The following is a 27837-nucleotide window of genomic DNA, read 5'->3' as shown; positions in this document are numbered from 1 at the left end:
ACACAACGTTTAACCATCATAAATATTTGTTGTGAAAATAACTTCTAAAAATTCTCTCTCTCAAAAATAAAATAAAATAGACAAAAAAGAAAAGAAACGCCGATCAAAAAATGTATATCGTTTAAAAGTATGTTGTTCCTCTCATATTTTAGCATTTTGTGGCGCACTTTCGGCGAGAGTCGGAAATCTGGAAACAGTCGACCGTTTCAGGATAGGTGAGCATGGCTACAGCACGGGAAATATCTCAAATTTACATGGATACGAGTAATCATTTTCAGCAAAAAAAATCAATAACTGCCCATTTCAGTGGGGCACAGATCATTATAAAATGGGAAACGTGTGGGTGGGCATTGCACAGGCACTTTAAGCACCAATGTTTTTGTAAGATATTTACATCTATCAAGGACATTCGGTAGATTGCTTCCCCGTTGTTGTTTTAACCCCAAAGCTTGTTTGTATTCAAAATTAATTATGACAATGCATATTTATATTGAAACAAACTATGATAAAGGGAATAATATTATATAACAAAGGGCAAGGGCACCATAGTTCAACTATGTCATCTAATCTGATATTTTATTTAATAGGATCTCACTTGACCTCAAGTTGTCCACTGATCTGTCTAGTGTTGGATTATAATCGCCATAACGTAATTAATATGTTCGTCAACTCAAAAATATCAATCAATCCAAACAAATAAATCGCCCGTTGTCATTAAAAATCTTGTTATTTTAAACAACAGTTTGTAGAAAATGGAAACTTCGTGAAACTTTGTATTCATTCTCTGTATGTTGATCCATAAATAAATATTTGGTCACTAAAATCAAACAAACTAGGAGGGGTTACAAAACAGAGTTTCCACAGAAATGTAAAGTCTGGTGTTTTCCGTCCCTTTTATAAATATCTGCCTCTACATGAATGAATGAATGAATGAATGAACTTTATTGTTCCCGTGTAAAAAAGAGTAGGTTGGTTACATAGGGTGTTTGCAACAATAAAGAATTTTTGTTAACAAGACAATATTTTGAAAATAACTAGAATGAATGTACTTAAAATTCACAAATAAATATGTATAAAAAAAATACACAAATAAATTATTAAAGAAATCTAATCTCTAATTTTGGTCGCAGCTAAAATAAAGTTTGATATCTCTTGTTGAACTAATTTATCTTGATGTGAAAGTAAATATGTGAAACAAGAAATGTTATTGTCAGCCGGAACTTTAATTTTATGTAACAGTTGAGATCTCTGCTGTTTATATTTTTGACAATTTGAAAGGAAATGGATCTCATCTTCAATGCAGTTATTACAAAATTGACAAAGTCTGTTATTTATTGGTACTTTTGGGATAGAATGTCTGCCTTTTTCAATAGCTAAACTATGATCGCTAACCCTGAATTTAGTGAACATTTTTCTATTTTCACCGTTCAAATTAAGTAAATAAGGCTCCAAATTATACTTTGTTTTGTTTTTGCTATATCATTTGATATAGCAGTTCTCCACTTGTTCACATACCTTTGTAAATTTGATTGTAAAATTTTACAAATTGTTGCTGTTTGTGTTTTGAGGATTTTTCTTTTCAGAAGAAAATCTAATGATGCTTCTTGTAATATTGTTTTAAGATTAATGAACCAACTATTTGATATAGATGACTTTTTCTGTTCATAGAATGCTTGTTTAGTTAGATTATCATCTGGTAATTCTACGATATGCAGCCAATATTTTATTATTTGTTTTTTGATGTCAAGTAAAAGAGGATATTGCCCCAATTCTGCTCTTGCTGCTAGATTACATGAGGTCCTGTTAATCTGCAAGATTGACTAGCATAACAGGTTTGAGGACAATATAAATATGCTCTGTGGTGGTGCATATATTCAAGTATTATATCGTATTATAAAAACATTATGAGATGGAGGGATTGTGCATAATGGCAGGGAACTCCACGCTGTATGTGTGATTCCCTGTAAATAATATAGCATAGCGCCAACATGCGTTATAGATGCGAGAATGGCCTCCATTGACCCATACACAAAATGGCTGCGCCCATCATATTTGGTGCGGTTGCAGTGGCTATATTAATTTTGCATGTCATACTAACCAAGTTTAAAGGGGTCCCTAAGCAAATGTATAATTCTAGCAATGTATTGATTGTTACTGCTCATCCTGACGATGAATGCATGTTTTTTTCGCCATTTATTTTGACACTCAGTGCGTTTCCATGTGGTATTTATTTGACTTGTCTCAGCAGTGGTAAGTTTGTGTTCCATAAAATGGATGTTTTTTTTATTACAAATGTTTTATTCACCCCATCCGTTTTAAGTGGGACCCTACTTGTTTTACTTCCATGATAAGATATGGGGTATTATAGATTTAATAAGATCGCTGAAATCTGATCTGAACTAAGGGAGGGTTATTGAAATTGGGGGGGGGGGTTAAATAAAGTTAATTTAAATAGGAATGTGGTTTCTGTAATAGTTTTGTTTAATTAAAATTCTTTATGCTTTGATTGAAGTATTAGTTTAAATTTTACCTCTGCATATGAATTCTCCAGGTTGCCCTATGTATATGTATTCAACATAATATCAGCAATCCCTGATTCCTCTCAACAGGTAATTACTATAACAAGGGTCTTGTGAGAAAAAAAGAATTAATAAAAAGCTGTGATATCTTAGGACTTCGAAAAAAGAATATTTCCGTAATAGAAAATAGGTAAGTAGTTTAATTGGTGTCTATGATAATCATATACTTTTAGTGCATAACACTGTGTTGTATTACCACCCATATCACTGATAGTTAAATGCACTAAATTAAAACCCTGTACTGAATATTTAAATTAAAACTTAGTGATTATGCAAATTAAAACACAGAAATTATGCAAATTAAGTTAACCATACTTAGAATGTATTGTTTCCTCACAAACAAACCAGTGAATTTAAAACCCAGTGAATATCTCAGAATTCATATGTCAGTCGTCGTACCGCGTCCTGTTCGATATGGGACTCATAGCGACGTATACAACGCATGTAAAATATATTGTTTATTTACATGAAATTCGACGACCACCGCCCTTTAAATATTTTAAATATAAGCGTAAAGCAATTGTATCCATTGATTGAGGAGGTCAATGTGATCCAGTACTACAATGTGGATTTTGTGATATTCTCGTAATAACCATATTATTATTAGTTCTCCTTTTATTCAACGAGAGATAACGATCCAAAATGCAGTCAAAAAGTTTTTTTACAAAATTCATGCTCATGTAATCATTTACAATCAGTATGTGATTCTATTCGTCATGCTCATAGTTGTTGTGTGTGATGTAAACAAATAACAATTTCCGAGTATAAAATAATCTGTCACAACATCAGTGGCATTACCTCAAATAAAGAAAATTTTAAACGTACCTGAATATTCCTAAAATTCAATTAGGATCCTGGCATGATCGCTAATTGTCACAGGTTCGGGCGTTATTATTATTGTTCATAAAGGAAAGTCATGTTCGAGCACTCGCACACAATAAGATAGACCTGCGCAGTCAGGGCGATTAATTTGTTTTTGTAGTTTTTGCTACAGATGTGTTCTCTTGTGATAAACTATAGTCTTTCAGTTCAAAGTTGGTGTGTTTTTTTGTTTCAGTGCTTTACCTGATAACCCCTCTGTACAATGGAATGAGGATCTCATTGGTTCAATAGTTTTGGAGAAGATAAAAGAACATGATATAGACACAGTAAGTGACTGCTTTATAGCAGGTAATGTCCATCAGTATACTTTTCCATTCTCAAAATATGATTCAAGGCAACCATCAACAAGATATCATGTGGTGATTCAGAAATTTCAAATTAAAAAAAATGTTGCTACTTAACAAATTTCAACACAATATATAGTTACGTAAGTTACGTCAATGTTCATTTCTCTGTGATCAATTTTCAGGGCTGATAAAAGTTGTTGACATCTGCATCTGATTTGATGTTGCAATAAAGAGTCCATGTACAATTCAATTGAACCTATAATAGCACTTCTTAATGTATACCTCATGCTTCACACACAAACCTTCATGGTTCACATACAAACCTTCATGTTCCACATACAAACCTTCATGGTTCACATACAAACCTTCATGGTTCACATACAAACCCTCATGGCTCACATACAAACCTTCATGTTTCACATACAAACCTTCGATCATGGTTAACATACAAACCTTCATGTTTCACATACAAACCTTCATGGTTCACATACAAACCTTCATGGTTCACATACAAACCTTCATGGTTCACATACAAACCTTCATGTTTCACATACAAACACTCATGGTTCACATACAAACCTTCATGTTTCACATACAAACCTTCGATCATGGTTAACATACAAGCCTTCATGGTTCACATACAAACCTTCATGGTTCACATACAAACCTTCATGTTTCACATACAAACCCTCATGGTTCACATACAAACCTTCAAGGTCCACATACAAACCTTCACGGTTAACATACAAGCCTTCATGGTTCACATACAAACCTTCATGGTTCACATACAAACCTTCATGGTTCACATACAAGCCTTCATGGTTAACATACAAGCCTTCATGGTTCACATACAAACCTTCATGGTTAATATACAAGCCTTCATGGTTCACATACAAACTTCATGCTTCACATACAGGCCTTCATGGTTCACACACAAACCTTCATGGTTCACACACAAACCTTCATGCTTCACACACAAACCCCCATGGTTCACATACAAACATTCATGGCTCACACACAAACCCTCATGTTTCACACACAAGCCTTCATGGTCCACATACAAACCTTCATGGTTCACATACAAACCTTCATGGTTCACACACAAGCCTTCATGCTTCACATACAAACTTCATGCTTCACATACATGCCTTCATGGTTCACACACAAACCTTCATGGTTCACATACATGCCTTCATGGTTCACACACAAACCTTCATGGTTCACATACAAACCTTCATGGTTCACACACAAACCTTCATGGTTAACACACAAGCCTTCATGACTAACATACAAGCCTTCATGGTTCGCATACAAACCTTCATGCTTCACACACAAACCCCACGGTCCACATACAAACCTTCATGGTTCACACACAAACCTTCATGGTTCACACACAAACCCTCATGGTTCACATACAAACCTTCATGGTTCACATACAAACCTTCATGCTTCACATACAAACTTGGTTACGGATGAGAATCATCTGTAATTGTAGATGTAATAAGAACTGTTGTACTTCATTGTTGTGTTGATCTCATTCTGTCTGTATTCCAGATTTGGGATGTTTAATCCTTAAGTTATAGTTTTTAATACTGCATTTTTATTTCAGGTAATAACATTTGATGATTATGGTGTAAGTGGACATAATAATCATATTGCGATATCCAAAGCAATTAGGTAAAGCATAAAGATTTATTTCTTTGTTAATGCAAGAATTTTTTATGAAATTTACAAATGATTGGGATGGCTAGATTGATCACATTCTAGATTTGTAAGATGACAATTACAAGTGCATTTTAATTTTTGTTGATGATTTGGTTTTATCATCATTTCTCTGACATGTAATGAAGGATTCTATTTGAAGTTACTGCAGTACATATATATATACAGACAGTACTCCGCAAGACGTATGTGTAACCGATGTACCATCTAGATCTTTGCTCATTCATTAATTCGCAGACACAGAGTCAAGAGACAACAATGACGTCATTTGATTTCATTTAAAAAAAAATATATATATGCACCTGTGTACAACATCCTTATACATGTGTGTCACTGTGTTAACAGTTTCTGTCAAACTTGGTCTGACGCCAATACATTTTAATTTACCATTGCACAATATTTCTTCTTCAATGCAATGCAATCCAATGTGGTCACGTTTTTATTTATTATATATCCAAGTCCATTGCTATTTGGAGTTGATGAGCTTGACCAAATTTTTTCAGCATATTACATGAAACAGTCATTTTAGTTTTATCTCAAAGACGTCATAAAACTAGTATATATTATTTTTAATCATCAGTTTTGTCTTTTTGGGTCTTTTAAATGTTTTCTTAACCATTGATTTATGGTTTTCTTCTTATTAAATTTTGTGTCAAATATTTACATCTATTTACATATTTCAACATGAAAGAGAATGATTTTACAAATTGTAGCATCTGTATTTTCTCTGTAGAAAGTTAAAGTCTCAAAAGAAACTACCACCTGGTATGTATGTACTGGATGTATTTATTGTTTCAAGCAGAATTGCACATTCATAGCATAGTTGTACTCTTGCAGTACTATGTTAGGTTCTTACTATGAATACAATTGTAGAACACATTTTTCTTTCTACTGTAACAATTGTGTAATACTACATCCGTTCATGCATTACCTTATCAATGGTCTGACTTTCGATGATCACAAGTTGAGAGATATTTGTGCAATTTGTCGGTAACTTTTGCATTATGTCAGAAAGTTGATCGGTGTATGTGTCACATTATCTCTTAATAGAAACATACACTTACATAAATGTGACAGAGGTATATCTGTAGTTACAGGTATATTACAGTATAATCATTTATGTGCATTTCTATTAGAGATGTTCTCTATGGTAAACTTAAAACATATTTACAGGGACCAGTGCCTACAGCCTGGAAAGTATACCTATTTGGAGAAAGTATATTGGTGTGTTGGATCTCCCAATTTCTTATTTGTCTAGTAATATGGTGTTTATTTCTCAATGGTCAGATGTCTGGAAATCACAGGTAAAGAAATTTAGTAACAGATAGTAAAATCACATTATGGCAAATCATGAAGAATGTAAATGCTAGTGAGGATTCCTAATTTGAAATTAATATAAACAAGCAGCCTGTTGCAGGGTCCATAGCGTTGGGAAAATCCTTTGAAAGTCTTTGGATTTTTCGATGTCTGGAATGTCTTTGAGTGTCTTTAAATTACAGGAAAAATAAAAAAATCTTTGAAAAGTCTTTAAATTTCTTCATAGTTATTAATTCATTTTAGAAAGATCTGTTTTTTCCAGGGAACTACCATATCTTCAGAACTTCGATAAGCTTTAGTGATGATGTTGGCCTGAATTAAGGGTCAAAATGCAAGAAAGTTTGGAAAAAGGTCTGGAAAAGTCTTGGAAATCATTTGGCGCTTAGGACCCTGTGTTGGCAATATAGTTAGAGTATCACAAAGTAAACAAATCTGACTATAAAGGGCAACTCAAGGTGTCTACATAAGAAACATCAAAGCAATTTGGCTTGCCATTATCAAAAAATAACATTGACATTGTAAAACATTTGTGCAAGCTAAAAAATCAACGAAGCAGTGATTTTTTTTATGCATATTAATTGCCTGTTTTGCATGAATGGTGGTTTCATCTTCACATTACCGATGATGATGATTTCTTCAGCAGTAGATTGATGTACTTGTTGAAAATTACATCAATGTTACTAAATAGAACATGTTCTTGTTGTTTTCCAGAAAGCCATGTGTGCACACTGGAGCCAGTTTGTGTGGTTCCGGATAATTTATATCGCGTTCTCACGCTACATGATCATTAATACGCTTATACCTATTGTTTGAAAACCACAAAATAGTAAGAACTCTCAAACTTGCATGCTGTGGTCAAATAACAATTCTGAGGGAATTTCACTTCTGACTTTGCAAGAAATGTCTCAAGGAACCAAGATTCCAAAAACTGAAGAAGAAATATCCCAAGTTTAACTTTACCGATTTGAAGATACAGGAATGTACAATACATTTCAAACTCGCTGGTTTGTGAAAGAAACATTACACTCTAAAGTGACATATATTGTGACCGTGTGTATTTATTGGGTTTTCATTTAACATACCTGGCTGTATCACTGAAATATATAAAGTTGTATTCCCACTTTGCAAATCTGTGAGGTATCATCTCCTGACAATTATATACATGTATGAGAAGTTAAATTTAGAAACAATAGACGCTCACTGAATAAGGTGGCTCTGTTTGTCTTAGTCTGACATGTAGGCATGGGTAGGCGCTCGGCAACGCCTGACAGAATAGTGGTGGTCATGGTAACATTGTCAATCAAAGCAGTTTTTGCATTGTCGACAAAATCACACTGTTTTCTTCAACAAGATGATAAACATTGGGCGGAAATAAACTCTGCCATGAATGGTTACTCTTTGATGGCTGTCACTATCTGGCGTTCCTGCAATTTGATTGGTACCAACAACAAATTGTCTGGGGAAGTGAAAAACTACATCGTTCTGTCAGGCGTGTGTTGGGTTTGGAACACCGTGGTGGGCGCAACGCACCCAACCTCGTCAGGCAATGTTTGTCTTTGAAAGTTAGTTACATTAATATTCAGTAAATGTTCCAAATGAACATTGAATACAATGGTGTTTTAGTTGCTTAGCTCATTGGCACACACTTTGTTTATATCTTGTGTCAAGACCAAGTTTAAAAACAGGTCAGATTTAGCCTGTATTTTATAACTGATTCGAAGTCTGTACTGAGCATTAACGCATGTTTTTTTTGCACATACCAACATTTGTTACCTCTTAGCCTGTGTTAAGGATGTATGTGTGAACACAACTATTGTAGCTATGTTTGTCTGGGGAATAAAAAAAAACTTCCAGTACTTTCAAAATGAAATGTGTGAAAAAAATCAGCAAATATAATTTTACACATTTAATGTTTCTAGCTTTTATCTTGTTCTGAAAGTGACGTTTCACATATTTTCCATGTGGGAGTGCAACTTGATGGAGAAAAAAAACAGTTAATAATCATGCATACAACTCATCAGTATGATGTGTAGTGGACATTTTGAAAAATGTGATCAGTATCCACACTCACTGCAAATATGTTAGGAAATATAAGAATACATATTTCATTAATTTACACATCGTGGCTGTGATTAATGAATTCAAGACACTTATTATATTCAAGAGATAAATTACGGTTACTGTAGTTATTTATTAATAACAAATTTTAATAATAAAATATATTTTTACAGAAGAGTCTAATTTTTTTTGCTGTGTTATTCTCTTGAGTGATGTAAAGTACATAGCCAGGTTGGTCTGCTCCAACGCAATGGTTACGAAACAGAAATTTTCAAACTCCGTTCTTTATATCCTTAACAAGGTTACATACAATAATTTTGAATTAAATATCTGCCCTCCTCTATTTCTTATTCGTGCATTTATATACACAGTGAAAAGTCAACTGAAAGTCATTGTGAGGGAAAATTATCCCTTGGATTTATCCTTGAATGAAGGATTTTTTGCCATAAAGTCCTCCCAGTTTGCACCATCTACAGACGCCCTTGTCACGTCCTTCATTGTACCTGGATCCAAACAGTGTATGGCTATACCTGTAAACAAATGTTAAATAATCAGTTGTTTTTTATTACACTATTGCATAAATACTACTTGTGAACATGTAATATCTTATTTATTAAATAAGTGTTATATTCTTTCATATGTTCTAAGCTTTTGTCTGTCACAGTGCAATCACTAAAATCAATTGCTCTGTGTGTGAGTGGGACTCTTCATATGCAGTTATGGAGGTATTGTGGGGAACAAAATCAATACTTGCACCACCCGAGTTCACCAGCACATTTCCCTTAATGTAATTTTCACAAAGTATCAATTTCGCACCCCACACCGACCTCAATTATGATATCATGCAGTACTCTGACTCTAAACTCAGTTGTGTCTAGCTGGCACACCAATGCTGATATTCATAATCACATCACTGTATCTACCTTTTCCATCGGGATTAGATCGTGGACTATAGAAACTCTGTACACCACACGTCTTACAGAATGTGTGCTTGGCAACGTGGGTATTGAAGGTATAACATGTCAAGTTGTCTTCTCCCTGCAAGTGAAAATTATGTGTAAATAACAGAAGTGTGTCTGATCATATTTTAATCATCCAGTATACAATAATGTAATTTTTTATCTATGTACAATTCTATTACAAGGGTAGTTGCATCATCGATGGCAATAGTTATTTTCTTATTATGATGTGCATGCGTTCATGGTGCACATTTACTATTGGTGCATTTATAAACACTGCAACAATTTCTGGGCCAAAAACAGTTAAAGATGCTTAACCTTTTCACCACAAGTTTCCTCTTTTTATCACAAATTCACAAAATAGTCCCGTTTATCATCTGCACTTTCCTTCAGAAGATTGGGACAAAAATAGCCGATTTTTATTTAGTAAAAAAAAAAAAGTGAAAATTGACTCAAATTTTATCAGTTGGCTCCAAAAATAGATTTCAATTCTATAAATATTGAAGAATATAAGAAAAAAGTACAGAAAAATTTTGGCAAGAAAGTCTGGTGATGAAAAGGTTAATTAACAAATACAGAAACCATACAATGCACCAGTAGTATATGATCTGGAATTATTGGTAGTTTATAAAAACAGATTGTGTGTTCAGGTTTCAACTAAACTATCATCCTTTCATAACTTTACAGGACAAACGAACAAATATTAAAAAATACTGAAAACATGTGTACCTGCAGAATTTTAAATTTAGAGTTTGGAACGATGAAATGATGATTTTGCTTCTTCACACATATACTGCAGCTGTAAAAAACATTAGAATTAAAACATTTTTTTTTTCAGTTTCTCAATCACCAACCAAGAGGAATACTATTACAAAAATATTTTTTACCTATTATGAACATTAAAAAAAAAGAAAACATGGCATATCGTATTTATTTAGTCTCAGGACAAATCTACAAATGGTAGCCAGATGCTAGAGATTCAAATGGAGGCTCATGACACCTTTGAAACCCAATTCCAAATATGGTTGCCTTTCACAAATAAACCTGCATAAATGTTTCCATATTTTTACAAAACTTTTGATCAAAAACAATATCCAATGAGAAACAAGACATAAATGTCACAGTAATCACCTTTGAAAAAGTAATACTGAGATAAAAGTTATTTTGTTTGATTGTATCATTGGTAAAACAAGCTATTGCTTCACATAGGCCCTGTGAGTTTTCAAGAGATATGGCATCAGAACTGCATTCACTAAAACAAAACGGCAACCAGTCGGCCATTTTGAGTCTGACAAGATAAACAAAATGATGTGCATTATTAAAGTCCCATAAAGTGTAATGTACATACTCAGTTTGAAAAAAAATTTTATGCATGACCAAGATGCAGATCGAGAATTGCAAATAAAATGCTTGTTTTTGATGAATTTTTTACATCGAATCATCTGTGATTTAGCCATCTTGAATCAGACAACCAGAAGAATATATGCATATGTGTGACATATGTAATGTTTGAAGATGATCAGTCAAGGCTTGTCAGAGATACAGCTCTGCAACAGCATTCGTTAAAATCTGATCTGAAAACAATCTGATGAAAAACCCAATTTTGTTATTTAGTTAAGTTAGTGTGTCTGTATGTGTTTCCACTTGTTCCACTGATATCTAAAGAACCACTCATTGGATTTTTTATGAAACTTGGTACATAGATGCTCTGGGCAATGCGCAGATTTGATTAGTTTTTGGTAAAAATCCATGCATATTAATTACCTAATTTGCATGATAATTAGCTATTTTTTTAGCTGTTCCAAGACTGTTCCACTGATATCTAAAGAACCACTCATTGGGTTTTTTATGAAACTTGGTACATAGATGCTCTGGAACAATGCACAGACCTGATTAATTTTGTGTAAAAATCTTTTTTTTTTTTTTTTTTAATATTTTTTTATTACTTTAAATAAATACATTTACAAAAAAAAAAAAAAAAAAATTACAAAAAATGAAAAGTTGATGGCTTAAAAGAAGTGGAAGTGAGGGAACATTATTGATAAGCTGACAAATCTGGCTAATAAGTGATTTACTCATAATTGAAATTGTTCCATTTTTCATTAAATTTAGACATTGAACCATTATTGATAACTATTTGTTGCTCTACAATACGAGTGTTTAACATTATACTCTCCACGACTTCCACCTTTGGGACAGAACCTCTTTTCGATTCAGAATAGAGGTGCTGTTTACAAATTAAAATAAAAATGTTGAGAAGATTACAATAAAAACTGCCGTGTATTCCAAAACAAATATCCCTGTCAGACAATAAAATATCAACGTTTGTCCATTTTTTCCAGAGTTGCTGACATTTTCCCCAAAATCTTCTAGTAATAGTGCATGTAATAAGAAGATGCTCAAGAGTTTCAATATCAGCGTTACAAAAAGTGCACAATGTACTAACAACTTTCATAAACACAAAGTGTTATTTGTGTAAATTGCCCTATGTAAAAATTTATAATGAAATGCCTGCAGCCTGGAATCAAATGTACAGAGAAATGGTAGTTTAAAAATGGGTTTCCAATCTTCGTTCGGAATTTGAATTTCAAGTCGTTTTTCCCATTTATTTTGACAGCCCAAGAGAGGTACATTTTTCCTAACCAAATCCGAATACATTTTTTGTGAGGTTTAGGTTTGTCTCTAACATTAAGGATAAAATAATTGTCAATTGAATTTAATTTCTTAGGATTCTCCTGCAACTCCTTTTTCCATGACCTGGGAATAGCTTTTAACACAGATTGAAATTCAAAAAAATTAACATTGCAGTCGTATTTACACTTGAAATTTTCATAACTTAAAAAATGGCCATCATCTCCTAGTAAATCATTTACATACCAAACATTCTTTTCCTGCCACAACCTCCTGTTGACATAATCATCTTTTATAGCAATATTTGAATTATGCCACAAAACCTGACTTTGATAATAAAATTTTTGATGATTTATACAAGAATGCCAAATGTCCATTATTTCCGACCAAAAGTTATTTTTTATTGAAGTAATATACTTTTTAATAAAATTTGCATCTGCTTCCCAAATCTTATAATGTCCAATTTTCCTAAAAATATTAAAATAAAGTATTTTCCACGGGTGAGCAGCTTTTTTCTTGGAACTTTTTAATCCAAGTCAATTTTAACGCCTTGGAAAAAAGTGTTAAATTAGGTAAATTTAAACCGCCATATTCAACACCACGACTAAGAGTAGCCCTGGATATTTTAGCTAGCCTACCACTCTAAATAAATCGATTAATAATTGCATTAAGACGATCCATAAGTGCACTAGGAGGAGATGGCATTAGTTGTGAGATTGCAAGATTTTTAACAATTGTAAGTTTACCCAAAAGAGACAGTGGTCTACCGCTCCATGAAGCAAACAAGGAAAATTTTTTCTCAATTTATCTTCATAATTTAAAACCACCATGTTTTCTAAATTTAAGTCGAAGATCAGTCCCAATAATTCAAAATTATTTTCTAACCATATTAAATTAAATGACGGGCATATTCTGTCACTAAATCTCTTTTTTGACCCAAACCAAACAGCCTCTGTCTTGCCTACATTTAATTTCAAACCTGAAACTAAAGCGAAATTCTTCAGTACCTGGAAGACAGTACGTAGAGAGGATTCTGAACCATCTAATGTTAAAAATGTGTCATCTGCATACTGACTTAATAATAATGTTTTATTATCAATCTTTATTCTTTTAATATCACGATTGTTTTTCAAAGCCTGGGCCAGAAATTCGACTGCAATAATAATCAAAGAAAGCTTAGAAAGAACTCCCATGTGCTGAGAGTATTGGAGACACATTAAATATAATTTGAAATTACTTAGCTGAAAACTAATTATGCAAATCAGAAAATTAATATGACCAGATTTGAGTGTAAAACTAATGAGGTCTGCGCAATGTAACAGAAAATCTATGTCTCCAAGTTTAATTGAAATGTGATTAGAACCAAAAAATTATGAATTATTATGCTTATTAGGGAATTAATATGATCAGATTTTTACCCCAAACTAATTAGGTTTGTACATTGTCCTAGAGCATCTTTGTACTAAGTTTCATTGAAATGGAATAATTAGTACCGTGAAAACTCCAAAATTTCGACCCCTCTAAAAATTCGTCCGCCTATTTATTTGCCGGGTTTTCGGTGTTTTATTTACCTCCAAATTTTCGACTCCACTAAAAATTGCCGACTCATTCTTATTCGAAAATTGCGACCAGTGCTAGTTTTCCCCCAAACGAAAAAAAAAACGATGTGAGCGTTCAAACGGGACCTTCCTCGAAGGCATGAATCCGGGTTTCTGATTGACTGAGAGATTTTTATTTTATTGGCAACGAAAATATATTCTAAATAAACGAAGTTTCAAATAAAAACGAACACAAAAATCTCGGCATGCTGCGTTTCTGAATTGTTGATTATTACTGTACTCAGTAGTGATTATAATAATGTACACAAAATAAATTTGTTGAATGGTTATGAAATACAAATAAAAGTCAACTTAGTTTCATCGTAAGCGAATGATTCCGGTCTCGTATAAACGTTTGATGCTGTAGGATATCCGCCATGTTCTCTTAGGTCAAATAGGTCAAATCGCTAATTAACCAATCAAAAAGCTGGATGATGCCAACGTGTTCAAATTACCATAGCTTATTTAAATATGTTAATGTTAATGAACGCAATGCGGAAGAGATTGATGTTGTAGTACGATATTTTGACTTGGATTTTGATGCGAAAACGGCATGATTTTTTTTAAATAAAAAAATTAGTTGTTTTTAAAAAATAAACTGGTCATCTGAAGAATAATTTAACATTGTTCACAGTGATAACAGCTCATTCTCGAAAGGAAGCTTACCCGCTCACGCTAGTCACGATAAAAATCATACACGTGTACTCTTGAATAGACAAACGTCAATGACTACGGTAAAACTTAGACTCTATTTTAGCCGGCAGGATTGATTGAAATGTCCGAAAAATGACGCCAAAATACACCTTAAAAGTCCCATTTTATTTTCTTAAATCCCATTTTATTTTTTAATCCAAGGGCGAATTTACGGCAGAATTTGGTCCCTCAAATAAGGGACACGTGAGCTTTGATTCTAACCGGATACATTGCACTGGGTCGGGGAGATAGTTTGCTAAACTTCCATGCATCTTTTTTCCAATGGGTACCTGTACTTCGAACATTCGCAAGTTTTTCTAGGTAGTGCGAGACAGCTTTGTCTTTTGACCTATTAGTTTTGTGCTGACCTCTTCTCCGCGTCTTGATGTTTTGTTTTGCTTGTCATAATACTCACTGATTGATGACTTTGTTTAGATTTTGAGTTACAACTCGGCCACGACCTTTGCTTTTACCGTGAAACATGTGGAAGTTTACGTCAATTGACGGACATTGCATTTTTTAAAAACTAATGAAGCACACTGTCTATCATCCCCATTTTTTCATTTGCTGATTTCTATTCTGAAAAATTCGACCGTCCGAAAATGCACCTTAATTTTGACTCTAAAAACACGTCACATATCTAACACCAATTATTTAAAACCGGTCGAAATTTTGGAGTTTTTACGGTGCTTTAGATATCAGTGTGAAAGCTTAAAATTGGTTAATTATAACAGCGTCCGGATTACTTTCGGAAATTCCGTCGCATTTCGGAAAGTTTTAATTTTCAAAACTTTTGAATATTTATTTGTGCTTTTAGGTTAGTGAGGAGGTTATAATAATTTTTCATTTCACTTTAACTCTGTTTTTTACACCCCTCAGACCCCTTTAAAAAGTCACTTCTGGCCATTATAATGGCCACTATTTTCTTAATGGCCAGAATATTGACCAGAAATTTTTAAGTGGCCAAAATATTTACCAGTGTTTTTAAAATGGTGGTTTTAATGACCCATGTTTTTTATACTGGTCAGAATAATTACAATTGCTTTTTAAATGATGGAGTTGATGACATTTTTTTTTTTGATGGGCAGTATAATGGTCATTTTATTTTTCATTACATACATAACATGACCAGTGTTTTTGTTCATGTCACTAATATAATGGCCCAGAAAAAAACCTTCTACCTCGTGTGAGTCAATATACATGTGGGAATTTATTTTTTCAAGTTTCACTGGCGCTTGCAAGTACACTTAAATGAAATTTCGCGAATAATGCCTCGATCCCCAGTGAAATTTTATAGTAACGCTGATGCCAGTGACTGCTAGTGGACTACATAACCTGCAGAGTATTTAGATGGTGTTGAATCATAGGACGATTGCAGTACTGCAACTGGCACATCAAGGTATGAATTTGTAATTATTTTACCATTTTACAATGACTTCAATACAATATTAGATACTTTTGTTGTTGTTTATGTAACAGGATAGTCTTTTGGGGCTTTCGTTTTTTTTCTTCAAAAATTATATAAATTAAAAAACACTGTGGCATTTGCTTTATGTACTATCATACCTATTTTTTGGAAAAAAATAAATTCGCAAGTTTTTGTTCAGTTGTGGCTCACTGTGTAAGTACTGTTTCATTATCATTCATAATTGTCAAACAACAAGCTCAAGTAGGTGTTAATGAGGATTAGCTCCTATGTTTGTTAATACAAGAAAAGTATAAACAAAGGTTATTTCCAGCTCCTGAAATCTGCAAAAAAACATCAACGTAAATTTTTTTCCATTCATGGCAATGTTTTCAAATTATTAATATAATTTAACTGACTGCAAAATGTTTTTTTTTTCAAATTTTCAAAGATTATGTATATTGTTTTTTTTTTCTCTTCAGACAATACCAGCAATAGTGTACTGTACATTGGGAAATCTCACTTAGTAACCATGTATGCACTATATATATTATTCCCATAACGTCAAATACCATACAGAATCCCTTTTTCCTGTAAACTAGTATAGATGATATATGCCCACAGTGTGCAACAGTTCATTTTCTTTGCGCACAAAAAAAAACTCCCATACTCAAAATAACTTTTAATTTAGCATGGATTTAAACTAAATTTCAATTAAATCTAATATTCTTTGCCCATCTTTGAGCCCAATTTGATTTGAATGGGTTGTAGAGATCAATATAAAAGGGAAGTGAACCTAAATGCATGCGCCTAAGGAAGGAATAAACAGAAGACACTTATTAGTAGTATTCAAGCAGAGCTCTTTAGCAAAGACTAAGAGGTACAATACCTTAGCCTGTGCTAGAAAAAATTTGCATAAACACAGGCTAAGAAATACTAAGTACAGAGTAAAATCTGGTCAGTCCAGAGCCTTAGCACAGGCAAAACAAAACATGCATGAGCGCTTAGTTCGGCTAAAAAAAACCAATGTATTCAATGTTCATTTAGGAGATTTACTACTATATTCATAACTTTTTATTTCGGTGTGTCATTTCCTGCATGACAATCAATGTTAACACATATAGAGAGATTTACTCAAGAAAAAAATGACCTGATGATGAGACTCTGTGCTACTTCCTGTTATTCTGCAATTTGCACTTTCTGAATTTGCTTTGGTATTGTTTTATAACTGTAGAACTAACCTTCCTAGTTCCTCTAACTGAGCAATCATAGTTAAAATTCCTGAAGATTTTGCCTATTCTTAATAAGTTTGGGTGTTCCTTACCCCGTGCTAACCATCGTTTCCTTCTGTGCATGAACTCAAACATTAGCTTACGAGATTAGCTTAGATCTTAGCCCGTACATTGTGTAGCATGAACACTACTATTGAAGATCCAGGGGGCAAATGGGTGAAAATTAAACAAATTATGATGAAGGTGCAATATGCAGTCAGTAAAAGTCCTGACCTGGGTCAGTCAAATTGATCAAAACTTGGACAAAAAATATTTAGTCTACTGTGGAATACTTTATTTTCGCTGGAATTAATTTTCGCTGAAAGGGCTTTTTGGGTGTTTTGTATGGAATTTATTTTCACTGATTTTTGTTGAGTTTAATATGAAATATAGGAAAAAAAGTGTATTCGCTGGATTTTATTTTCACGAAATCATCCCTTTAGCGAAAATAAATTCCAAGCCAAAATAAAGTATTCTACAGTGTATAACGGGAACAGGGGCATGCTACTGTGGGTATCTCTTTCAAGTAACCTTAGTTATAGTCCTCTACTAAATTAACACCTTAGCGAAACTGATAATAAATCTATGTCAACACCACTGTTACATCCTCCCCTGTTTCATAAGCCAAACATGGCTGCCAGGGAGTAGCTACACAAAATGAGACAATTTTGTGGTTGGAATATAATCAGAAAAATTAAATTTGATCAAAACTGAATAGCCAAGTCCATTCTATTGATGCGAGTGAAACTAAAAATTAATAGTTTTTATTCCACTATGAAATCAGGAAAGGCAAACAAAAATGTTAAGTTTTCTCTGCAAGGAAACAAAACTGCCTAAAAGTAAACAATGACCTGTCAAAATTTGTGTCATTATAACAAGTGGATTTTTCATCATATTTAGAACAGATATAGCATAGTGCACTCGTTATACACTGACCAATGGGAATACTAGTAAAAACTGTCTTAGATGTATAAATCTTCTAGGGAGGTTATAACCCACATTGTACATAGGAAACTTGGATTTTCTTTTGTCTCAGACAGAAGTTGCATGTCCCTGTTTTTTAAGGTCCATGCTTAAATCATAACCATCTGAATATCATTATATCATTTTTCAAACTAAACTGTTTTTATATTTTTAATATCATTTTCTTGATTTTGAAAAAAAATATAGAAACAATATTACACTTACCATAATTACTCTATTAGTATTAGCAGCACATGCGCTTAGGTAAATTACAGGGATCTTCAATGGTCGAAATATGTAATATTTTCAGATTTAGTATCCACAAATGTAATTTTAGAGCAAATATGGTATTGTATTGGATCATAATTATAATACAATTATTTATTTTGTAAAAGTACCAGGGGATCGATGAAGTTGTACATTCATGGTAGCATTCCCATTGTGGAGGGACTCTATAATTTTGTATGTACACAGCTTCCTACTTTGGGAGACACAATCATGCAGCTGCATTGTTACATAACATTCTTTTGTCTCTTGTCTTGTGGGAAGTTAAATCCCCCTATTGTTCTCAGAAATTAGGTTCCTAAGTACAGCAATGTACTGTCCTAGTCTCTCAAGAGACAAACTGTGTGTATATATGGCACAACCCCTTAATATATTCGGTTAGGAAACAATTTTATTTTATTTTATTCTGTTGTCTAGATGCATTTTTCGATATTTATATTTTTTTCAATCAGAATGTACAGGGTATCATTTTTTTTGGAAGTATATCTGAGTTGCATAGGGGAGAAGATGTCATTTTATCGACATTGCTATTTGTGAGGACAGAAATATGCCAGCATACACAGACACCACAAATTTTTGTTTCCAAAATTGGTTACAAAGTGTATTAATTAAAAACTGGTCATTGTAAACTAATAGCAAACTGAATTATTTTTTGCAGATAATGACAATTTAAAAAAAGGAAAAAACTATATATATGGGACGTAAGAAGTTGAAGAACCAGAATTTATGGACGTTAAGGGAAGAAAAAAGTTTAACCAGTATTGATGGATGCAATGGTTTAGCATTTACATGTTTATCAGTTTTACGCTTGCACACAGATTTTCCAAGTTCCAAGTGTGTAGAGTCACTGTACATTGCTTTTCTATGTTTTCCCTCAAATAAAAGTGACATCTTTCAACTGGTATTTCAAGATTTTCAGCTATCTTATATACTGTGGAATACTTTATTTTCGCTGGAATTAATTTTCGCTGAAAAGGCTTTGTGGGTGTTTTGTATGGAATTTATTTTCACTGATTTTTGATGAGTTTAATGTGAAATTATTCCCTGGATTTTATTTTCACGGAATCATCCCTTCAGCGAAAATAGCGAAAATAAATTCCAAGCGAAAATAAAGTATTCTACAGTAGTTCTTCTTGCTGACCCTTTTGTATACACCCACACTCACTCCACAGTCTTTCATCTTCTTAATAATAATTAACAGGAAAATATTATTGAAAAAATCCAGCAGAGATCAATAATAGGAAAAAAATTGACACGCCTACATCTTGGGGAAAAAAATATTTTACACTAGAAAAAGAATAGCACAAAACAAAGAGGAGAAAAAACATTTTGCACAGTCCCCTCCTTAAGCTAATCGCCTCTCAAGAAAACTTGATAAATATCTAGAGGAGTATGACATTGCAAACCTAAAATACTATTATCCACTAAAACAGTCTCTATGGCTGTGTACTACATCAAAAACAAAACATGGCATACTTTTAATATTGCTTACATATACTTGTTTTGTCTAATGTTTTCATTAATTATTCAATTTCTGTACTTCATGTGTTTGTACACTGAGCTGAATAATTAAGATGATGTTTTGAAGCAATGTTTTAACCCCCTCCTTCCCCCATATGACTTTTTTACTTTGCAAAGCTGTACCTCCCAGATCTTTAGTTGTTTATGCATAGACAGTCTTTGGTTATAAATTATTTACTTTCCAGTCATTTTTTTAAGCGTAAGCCTTTGTCATACTTTCGGCTGTGGTGACTGTCACTATGCTTTTGTTTCCCTTTGGTTAGCTCATGATGGTTAGCTAAACATATGAACGTCTTGTTAAAAATCACACTTGGAAGTAAGAGTTTCTAATGGAATAGCAAGCAATCTAATATATTCCTGAAATTGTTAAATTATATATAGTGTTATCTGGAAATGTAAAAATAAACTTCTAGAAATGTGTTATTCAGTTCAAAAAATAAACTGGCTGCATGCAGAATCTCAGAGAAACAATTGCATGTACATGCAGGAATAGACGGATGTTGCAGCAGCAGAAGTTTGGGCCTGGACATTCCAGTCGCATTTTTAAAATGATTTTAAATAATGTATGTATTCTTAACAAACTGTTACATGAGAGGGGGCAGAGCATGAAATAATATTTTAGTTTTGAAAACTATACAAAGATGTGTGTTCCAGTTCAGTAATTCAATACCTTTGATGAGCCATTATTAATACCACACTAAGGGTTAGATTTGAATAGATTCCTAGTGAGATTGGTGCATTCTTAATTCAAAAAAACTTAAAAAGTTTTACTGCTACTAAATTATACATATGTTTGGTATAATTTATTGTAAAACATTAATGTTATTGTGAAAATAGTTTTATACAAAACCGTAAAAATTTGCCAAAATCCTTGTATGTGTTGCCAGTGATATGCTAGTTTCCATTGTTATTTAAATGTACTCATCAGGGAGGTAATCCATTACAAAACATCACTAATCCACAGTAGTCTGGTTTCAGGCTACACCAAGTCATAGTCATAAGAGGGACTTTGACCAAGTGCAGGCTAAGATATAAGCTAATCCCAAATGTTTGCATATCAGCTATACGCAATTGTGTTCACTCACAGGAGGGCCCAACTGTTATAGCACAGGCCACAGTCTTGAGGGTCTGTGCACTGGTTATTTTTCTTTTACTAATATCTGATTTGTAACCCTTTTCATCCCCTCCGGGGGATGTTGTGTGTTAATAAATAAATAAATAAATAAACTGGCTAACACCTAAACTTGTTTCCCAAGGGAGGCAGCAATTATGAACAAACAATTAAACAGCAATGGTACAGTGCCATAACTAAACCAACCACAAATTATCGAACCAACCACCATATATTTTTCTCCTTTAATATTTTTTTTTCATTCCTTTTCCATGTTTTATTGATTTATAATGCTTATAATGTTTCGTTTTAAACCATTGTGGTGCTTCCAATACGAGTTTGCTGATAGTTGATAGAATGGAATTTTTGTGACGTTGATTGGTACACTCAGAAGCACAATATCACATGTGCAAATTTACATTACACCCCAAAACGGCATGTGCGCCCATGCGAAACACCATATCTTCGACTTCTGGAGAAGTTGTCTACGAGTATCCCACCAGTCATTACTCCGTACACGCTTCCACACTGATTGGGTCGCTGTAGTAGAGCATACAACAACTCCAATTTGGTTCGCTGTCTACGACATGCACTAATAAAACTCTGCATTCTGTAACGCCGTTATATACTGTTCCTGTGCATCCAAATAAATCCGTCCATCTTCGCTCGTGTTCCAGAGTACGTCGCTTCATAAATTTTAACGAAAAATGTCAGCAGCAGAAATTTTGCGTTCGTAAACAGCTGCTTAACAAAGGTCATCTCGCACCGACTGATGGCGCCCCTTAGCTCGTGCTAGCTGGACTGGCCCTCCCAATGCGTGGACGCAATTGGGTCTAGTCAAAATGCAAACATCAGCTTAAATCTTAGCCAGTACTTCATGTAGCATGAACACTACTATTGTCCAGCATTATAATACCGTGAACAAACAAACGTACATGCCATTCACTGCTAAGTCAGCTAGCTAGCTACACACATGGAACTCTATGCTAGACCCCCCCCCCCCCCACATATAACTTACTGAACCACCCAACACCGTTTTGTACACATGCAGTAGTCGTGGAATATTTTCACAGATATTTTTCATATCGCATTAAACCATTCATAATAGAGAAAATAGCAGAATATAAAAATAAAGCAGAGCATCATGGGTATTTTTAGTTGATTGTGTCTAAGCCACTTTAAAATCACCTTCCATCGACCCTTCAACATAATCTTCTACAGTTTATAAGACACATTATGAAAAGTTAGGGACAACGTAAAAAGATCGATGTCGGATAAAAAAACTTATTTCCTTTAGTTTGGGAGTGGGGGGTTTTGACCTCAAAAAGTTTCCATCCTACAAAAACGATTTTATTTTTTAATGAAGTCAAAAAAATCTTGGAGTATTTGTAGTTGTTGTTTTTTTCTATCCAATCATGGACAGAAATAACCGAAAAGGGAAAAAAACAGAAAAATGGTTTGGTTTGAGTGTCAATCTGTGCGTCAAATGAGGTGCATTTGTAAAATCATTTTACACCCACCCGACAATCAACTGCTATGCAATACTACTGTCCGATTATCAATTTGTATTTAATGGTGAATGTAGTCTGACGCCATGACCGATATTTATCAATTAAGTTTCAGTGGGGGTAGGGGGGTTTGGGGTTTGTTATCCGACATCGATCTTTTGACGTCGTTCCTTACTGGTTAAGTATTTCAATGTAAAATGTTATAGTTTGGGTGTATTTGAAGACTGAACTTTAGTTTTTTGTCATTATTAAAATGGGAATTTTGTTTATGTTTGAGCTTAACCCCACTCATAAAGACACTCTTTTTTCAGATTAATAACTCACTGTTTATGTGACTTTTTTTTGTGGAAAGTCAGTTGCTGAGTATTTTGGGGGTTGCACACTGTTCGAATGTTCAGTAATGAATGTCTTGCTTGTTTGTTCAAGGTATTATAATGATAGACATTGCCTTTATAAGAACAGGAAGTAGTACAGAGTCTCATTGTCAGTCCATTTTTATCTCAAGAATAATGTCACAGAATGTGCTTGTATTGATTGTCAAGTTTAGTATAGTTATGAATAAGAATAGTTATGAATATAATAGTTAAATTTACGAATGGACATCAAGTACGATGGTATTTTGGGTGATCAGCCTGGGCTCATGTTTGCACAAACTTCGTTAGCGCCTGTGACAAGGGTCTAGACCGTATTTTGAAAACAGGTCATCTTCTATGTTTAATAACCTATTGCATTACACTATATATTATTAAGCCAACAGTATCAAGTGCATGATCTGTTGTGATTTTAAAAAAATTAACCCAAAACTTCATATTTTTTCAAGATATATAATTCCATATTTCAAATTTTTCAAAATCTTGTATTTTACGTTTACCTACAATTGTACTGGCTTAAAATTGAAGCAAACTGAAGCGAGGGAGGAAAAAGAGGAGAGCTGTCAATCCCCATGTGCCATTACCGGGTATATCTGTGACATGAAAAAAAAAATGACCATTTTATTCATGTAATGAAAAATTAAATGATCATTATAATACCCATTAAAAAAATAGATTGTCACCCACTCCATCATTAAATAAAAAAATACTATTATTCTGACCAGTGTAAAAGTAGTGGTCATTATAACTACCAGTTTGAAAATACTGGTCAATATTTTGACCATTAAAAAAAGTTCTGGTTGATAATCTGGCCATTAAAAAAATAGTGGCCATTACAATGGCCAGAAGTGACTTTTTGAAGGGGTCTGAGGGGTGAAAAAAACAGAGTTAAAGTGAAATGAAAAATTATTATAACCTCCTCACTAACCTAAAAGCACAAATAATTATTCAAAAGTTGTGAAAATTAAAACTTTCCGAAACGCGACGGAATTTCCGAAAGTAATCCGGACGCTGTTTTATGCAAATTAGGTAATTATTATGTACAGATTTTAACCCACAATTATTCAGGTCTGTCTATTGTCCTACAGCATCCATGTACATTCATTGATATGTGATGTATAGTACCTGAGATATCAGTGTGAAAGTTGGTTAATTATGCAAATTAGGTGATTAATATGCACAAATATTTACCGGAAACTAATTGGGTCTGCATAATTCTAGATTCATTGAAATGTGATGATTAGTACTTTATCAGTAGAAAAGCTGAAAATTAATTATGCAAATTAGGTAATTAATATGCACAATTATTTACCCTAAAACTAATCAGGTCTCTGCATAGTCCTAAAGGATCTATGTACCAAGTTTCATTGAAATGCGATGATTAGTACTTGAGATACCCGTGGAAAAGCTGAAAATTAACTAATTATGCAAATTTGGTGATTAATATGCACAAATATTTATCAAAAACAATCAATCTCTGCATAGTCCTTGAGTATGTAAGTACCAAGTTTCATTGAAATGTAATGCTAACTACTTATATCAAATGCTGAAAATTAATTAATTATGCAAATTAGGTAATTAATATGTACTGATATTACCATAAAAACTATCAGGTCTGTGCAGTGTCGTATGACATCTATGTACCAAGTTTCATTGAAATGTGATGATTAGTACTTGAGATATCAGTGGAAAAACCGAAAATTGACTAATCATTATGCAAATTAAGTAATTAGTATCCACGGATTATTACCAAAAACTAATCAAAACCTAGCATTAGTTCAGAGCATCTATGTACCAAGTTTCATCAAAATCCAATGAGTGGTTGTTTAGATATCAGTGGAACAGTCATGGAACCACTAAAAAATAGCTAATTATCATGCAAATTAGGTAATTAATATGCACGGATTTTTACCAAAAATTAATCAAATCTGCGCATATGTTCAGAGCATCTATGTACCAAGTTTCATCAAAATCCAATGAGTGGTTGTTTAGATATCAGTGGAACAGTCATGGAACCACTAAAAAATAGCTAATTATCATGCAAATTAGGTAATTAATATGCACGGATTTTTACCAAAAATTAATCAAATCCGCGCATATGTTCAGAGCATCTATGTACCAAGTTTCATCAAAATCCAATGAGTGGTTGTTTAGATATCAGTGGAACAGTCATGGAACCACTAAAAAATAGCTAATTATCATGCAAATTAGGTAATTAATATGCACGGATTTTTACCAAAAATTAATCAAATCTGCGCATATGTTCAGAGCATCTATGTACCAAGTTTCATCAAAATCCAATGAGTGGTTCTTTAGATATCAGTGGAACAGTCATAGAACAGCTAAAAATTAGCTAATTATGCAAATTAGGTAATTAACGAGCATGGATTTTTACCAAAACCTAATCAAATCTGCGCATTGGCCCAGAGCATCTATGCACCAAGTTTCATCAAAAACCGATGTATGGTTCTTGAGATAGCAGTGGAACAGTCGGACACACACACACACACACATACACACATACACACATACACACATACACACACACATACAGACACACTAACTGCAAAGACTCCCATTTTGTGCTTCGCACATGGGAGTCAAAAATGTATGGAGACAAGGGGTCTCTTTGCCTAACACCCCGGGATACTTTAAACATTTCACTTGCATGTCCGTTATTTATAACACACGAGACAGAATCCTTGTAAAGACATTTAATCCAACTCCTCAAAGAAGCACCAAAATTAAATTTTAAGAGAACCTCATCAATGTAGCTCCATTCAATAGAGTCAAAAGCTTTTTCGAAGTCCAACAATAACAACAGACCAGGAATTTTGTTAAGCTCAGTGTACTGCAACACGTCAAGTAACGAGTATTTTCAACAATGAACCTATCTTTAATATATCCAGTTTGAAAATCACTAATAATATCCGGAAGAATCGTTTTAAGTCTCTCGGCTATACAGCCTGAAGCCAGCTTGTAATCTGTATTCAATAATGTGATCGGGCGCCAATTTTTTAAAATGGATTTGTCCTTATCGTTCTTGGGAATTCAAGTGAAAACACCTTGTTTTTGTGTAATCGACATGTAACCAAGAGACAATGAATAATTAATAGACTTTACCAGGAAATAATGAATATCGTTCCAGAAAAACTTATAAAATTCACAAGGAAATCCATCACTACCTGGTGTCTTATTATTTTCCATTTTTTTCAAATCTGATAGAATTTCTGTATAAGTGATCTCACCATTGCACTGTTCTTTTTGAATTTCCGACAAACTGGGGGAGAGGACTGAAAAACAATTATCAATCGGTACAGTAGGTTTCGAGGTATAAAGGTTTTCATAAAACAATTTTTCGGTGTACAAAATTTCCTTAGGGTCTGAAATTAACCAGTCATCATCCACTTTCAAATGTGTTATGGTTTTATCAATATAATTCCTTTTTTCTAAGTTTTCTAAGTTTAGTTTATTACGCTCACCATGCTCAATCCATTGAACTTTTGACCTCATTATTGCACCCTGGGTTTTAATTTTCTGCATATTTTCTAACTCTTGCTTCTTATTCTCTAATTTAATAACCAAATCATTTGAGTTTGGTATATTTAATTCTTGTTCCAAGGTGTTTATTTCATTCTCAATTTGTTGAAAATTGTTCACATTTTCCTTTTTCCTATAAGTACTGTAAGCAATCGTCGTACCCCGTACTTTAAGTTTTAACATTTCAAAAAATAGTTGGGGGTTAATAGAGAAATTCCAGTCATTGTCTGACGATACAGTGTCACCCTCCCCAATTTTGTATTGCTCAACAACCTCTTCGATTGACGTTTTAATCTTTTGTGCATAAAAATTGTCATGCAATAGTGAAGTATTAAATTTCCAGAAACCTCTCCCTCTTTTTTGTAAGTAAAAATTACAAATAATTGTAGTCGTACTGTGATCCGAACGGTATCCGTACGAAATATCTGAATTTTTAACAAAAGAGGAAACGTCTGGGGAGACCAAGAAATAATCCAGACGACTTTGCTTTAGTGCTTTTTTTTGTGCCAAGTGAATCTTCTAGAATCTGGGTGGGTGACTCTCCAAATATCAATCAAATCAAAAGCTTTCTTTAGATTGTCAATTTTTAGGCTTGCTTTTGGGTTATTATAAGAAACATACCCACTACAGTCCAAATTAAAATTGTGTGAGACATTCCAGTCCCCACAAATAATTATACTCAAATTCCCGAAGTCATCCAGGATATTCTGTATTTCTTAGTAAAAAGTTGGATTGTCCTCATTGGGGCCATAAATGGTACCCAATGTGAACCGTTGTGAATGAAAAGTTAAATCAAGAAATAGAAAATTACCACCAGCGTCGCCTCTACATTTATGTATCGTATATTCATCAACTTTGTTAAAAAAAATTCCCACACCTCGGGAATTACTTCGATACGCACTAAAAAAACACTTCTGCCCCCATTCCGATTCCCATATATCCTCATCCCCGATTTTGCAGTGTATATCTTGCAAACAATAAATATTAAAATCTTTGTTTTTTAACCAACAGAAAACATCCCTTCGTTTTTCTGGAGTAGAGCACCCCTGAACGTCTAACGACAATACTTTCAAATCACTCATTATGATTTACATATAGTATTTTCCTATAACATAACCCCACACTAAAACTCAAAG

General features: G+C 33.5%; 2 protein-coding genes and 1 long non-coding RNA gene across 3 annotated transcripts in view; 2 read left to right on the top strand and 1 right to left on the bottom strand.

Annotated features, from left to right (window-relative positions):
- Positions 1-2007: 2007 nt before the first annotated feature.
- LOC100377567 (N-acetylglucosaminyl-phosphatidylinositol de-N-acetylase-like) lies at positions 2008-7823 on the top strand. Its single transcript, XM_002734079.3, has 7 exons — positions 2008-2250; positions 2610-2709; positions 3637-3727; positions 5358-5425; positions 6204-6235; positions 6644-6774; positions 7499-7823. Exons 1-7 carry the CDS (start codon positions 2034-2036, stop codon positions 7598-7600), a joined length of 741 nt encoding a protein of 246 aa, XP_002734125.2. The 5' UTR covers positions 2008-2033; the 3' UTR covers positions 7601-7823.
- Positions 7824-8958: 1135 nt separating this feature from the next.
- LOC102806550 (centromere protein V-like) overlaps positions 8959-27837 on the bottom strand; it is a 30446-nt gene continuing 11567 nt past the window's right edge. Inside the window, exons 3-5 of the mRNA XM_085490849.1 lie at positions 10534-10603; positions 9769-9883; positions 8959-9375 (exon numbers count right to left, since the gene is read on the bottom strand). Coding sequence (XP_085346975.1) covers positions 9251-9375; positions 9769-9883; positions 10534-10603 — 310 coding nt within the window. The 3' untranslated portion in view covers positions 8959-9250. The remainder of the gene's footprint in view (positions 9376-9768; positions 9884-10533; positions 10604-27837) is intronic.
- Positions 15722-19550, top strand: LOC146733649 (uncharacterized). The gene is made up of 2 exons (XR_014926605.1): positions 15722-16125; positions 19309-19550. It is a non-coding gene; the product is annotated as an uncharacterized LOC146733649 (long non-coding RNA).

This window comes from Saccoglossus kowalevskii, chromosome 16, assembly GCF_978046115.1.
Source record: "Saccoglossus kowalevskii chromosome 16, keSacKowa6.1, whole genome shotgun sequence".
In the NCBI taxonomy this organism is placed as follows: Eukaryota; Metazoa; Hemichordata; class Enteropneusta; family Harrimaniidae; genus Saccoglossus; species Saccoglossus kowalevskii.
This window is presented reverse-complemented; position numbering and strand designations above follow the sequence as displayed.

Bases quoted from the DNA above. Each gene is read 5' to 3' on its own strand.
- LOC100377567 (XM_002734079.3), top strand. From the start codon at position 2,034: ATGGCTGCGCCCATCATATTTGGTGCGGTTGCAGTGGCTATATTAATT. The intron at 2,251-2,609 runs GTAAGTTTGTGT...TCCTCTCAACAG, and splicing joins TTTGACTTGTCTCAGCAGTG to GTAATTACTATAACAAGGGT. The intron at 2,710-3,636 runs GTAAGTAGTTTA...TTTTTGTTTCAG, and splicing joins ATTTCCGTAATAGAAAATAG to TGCTTTACCTGATAACCCCT.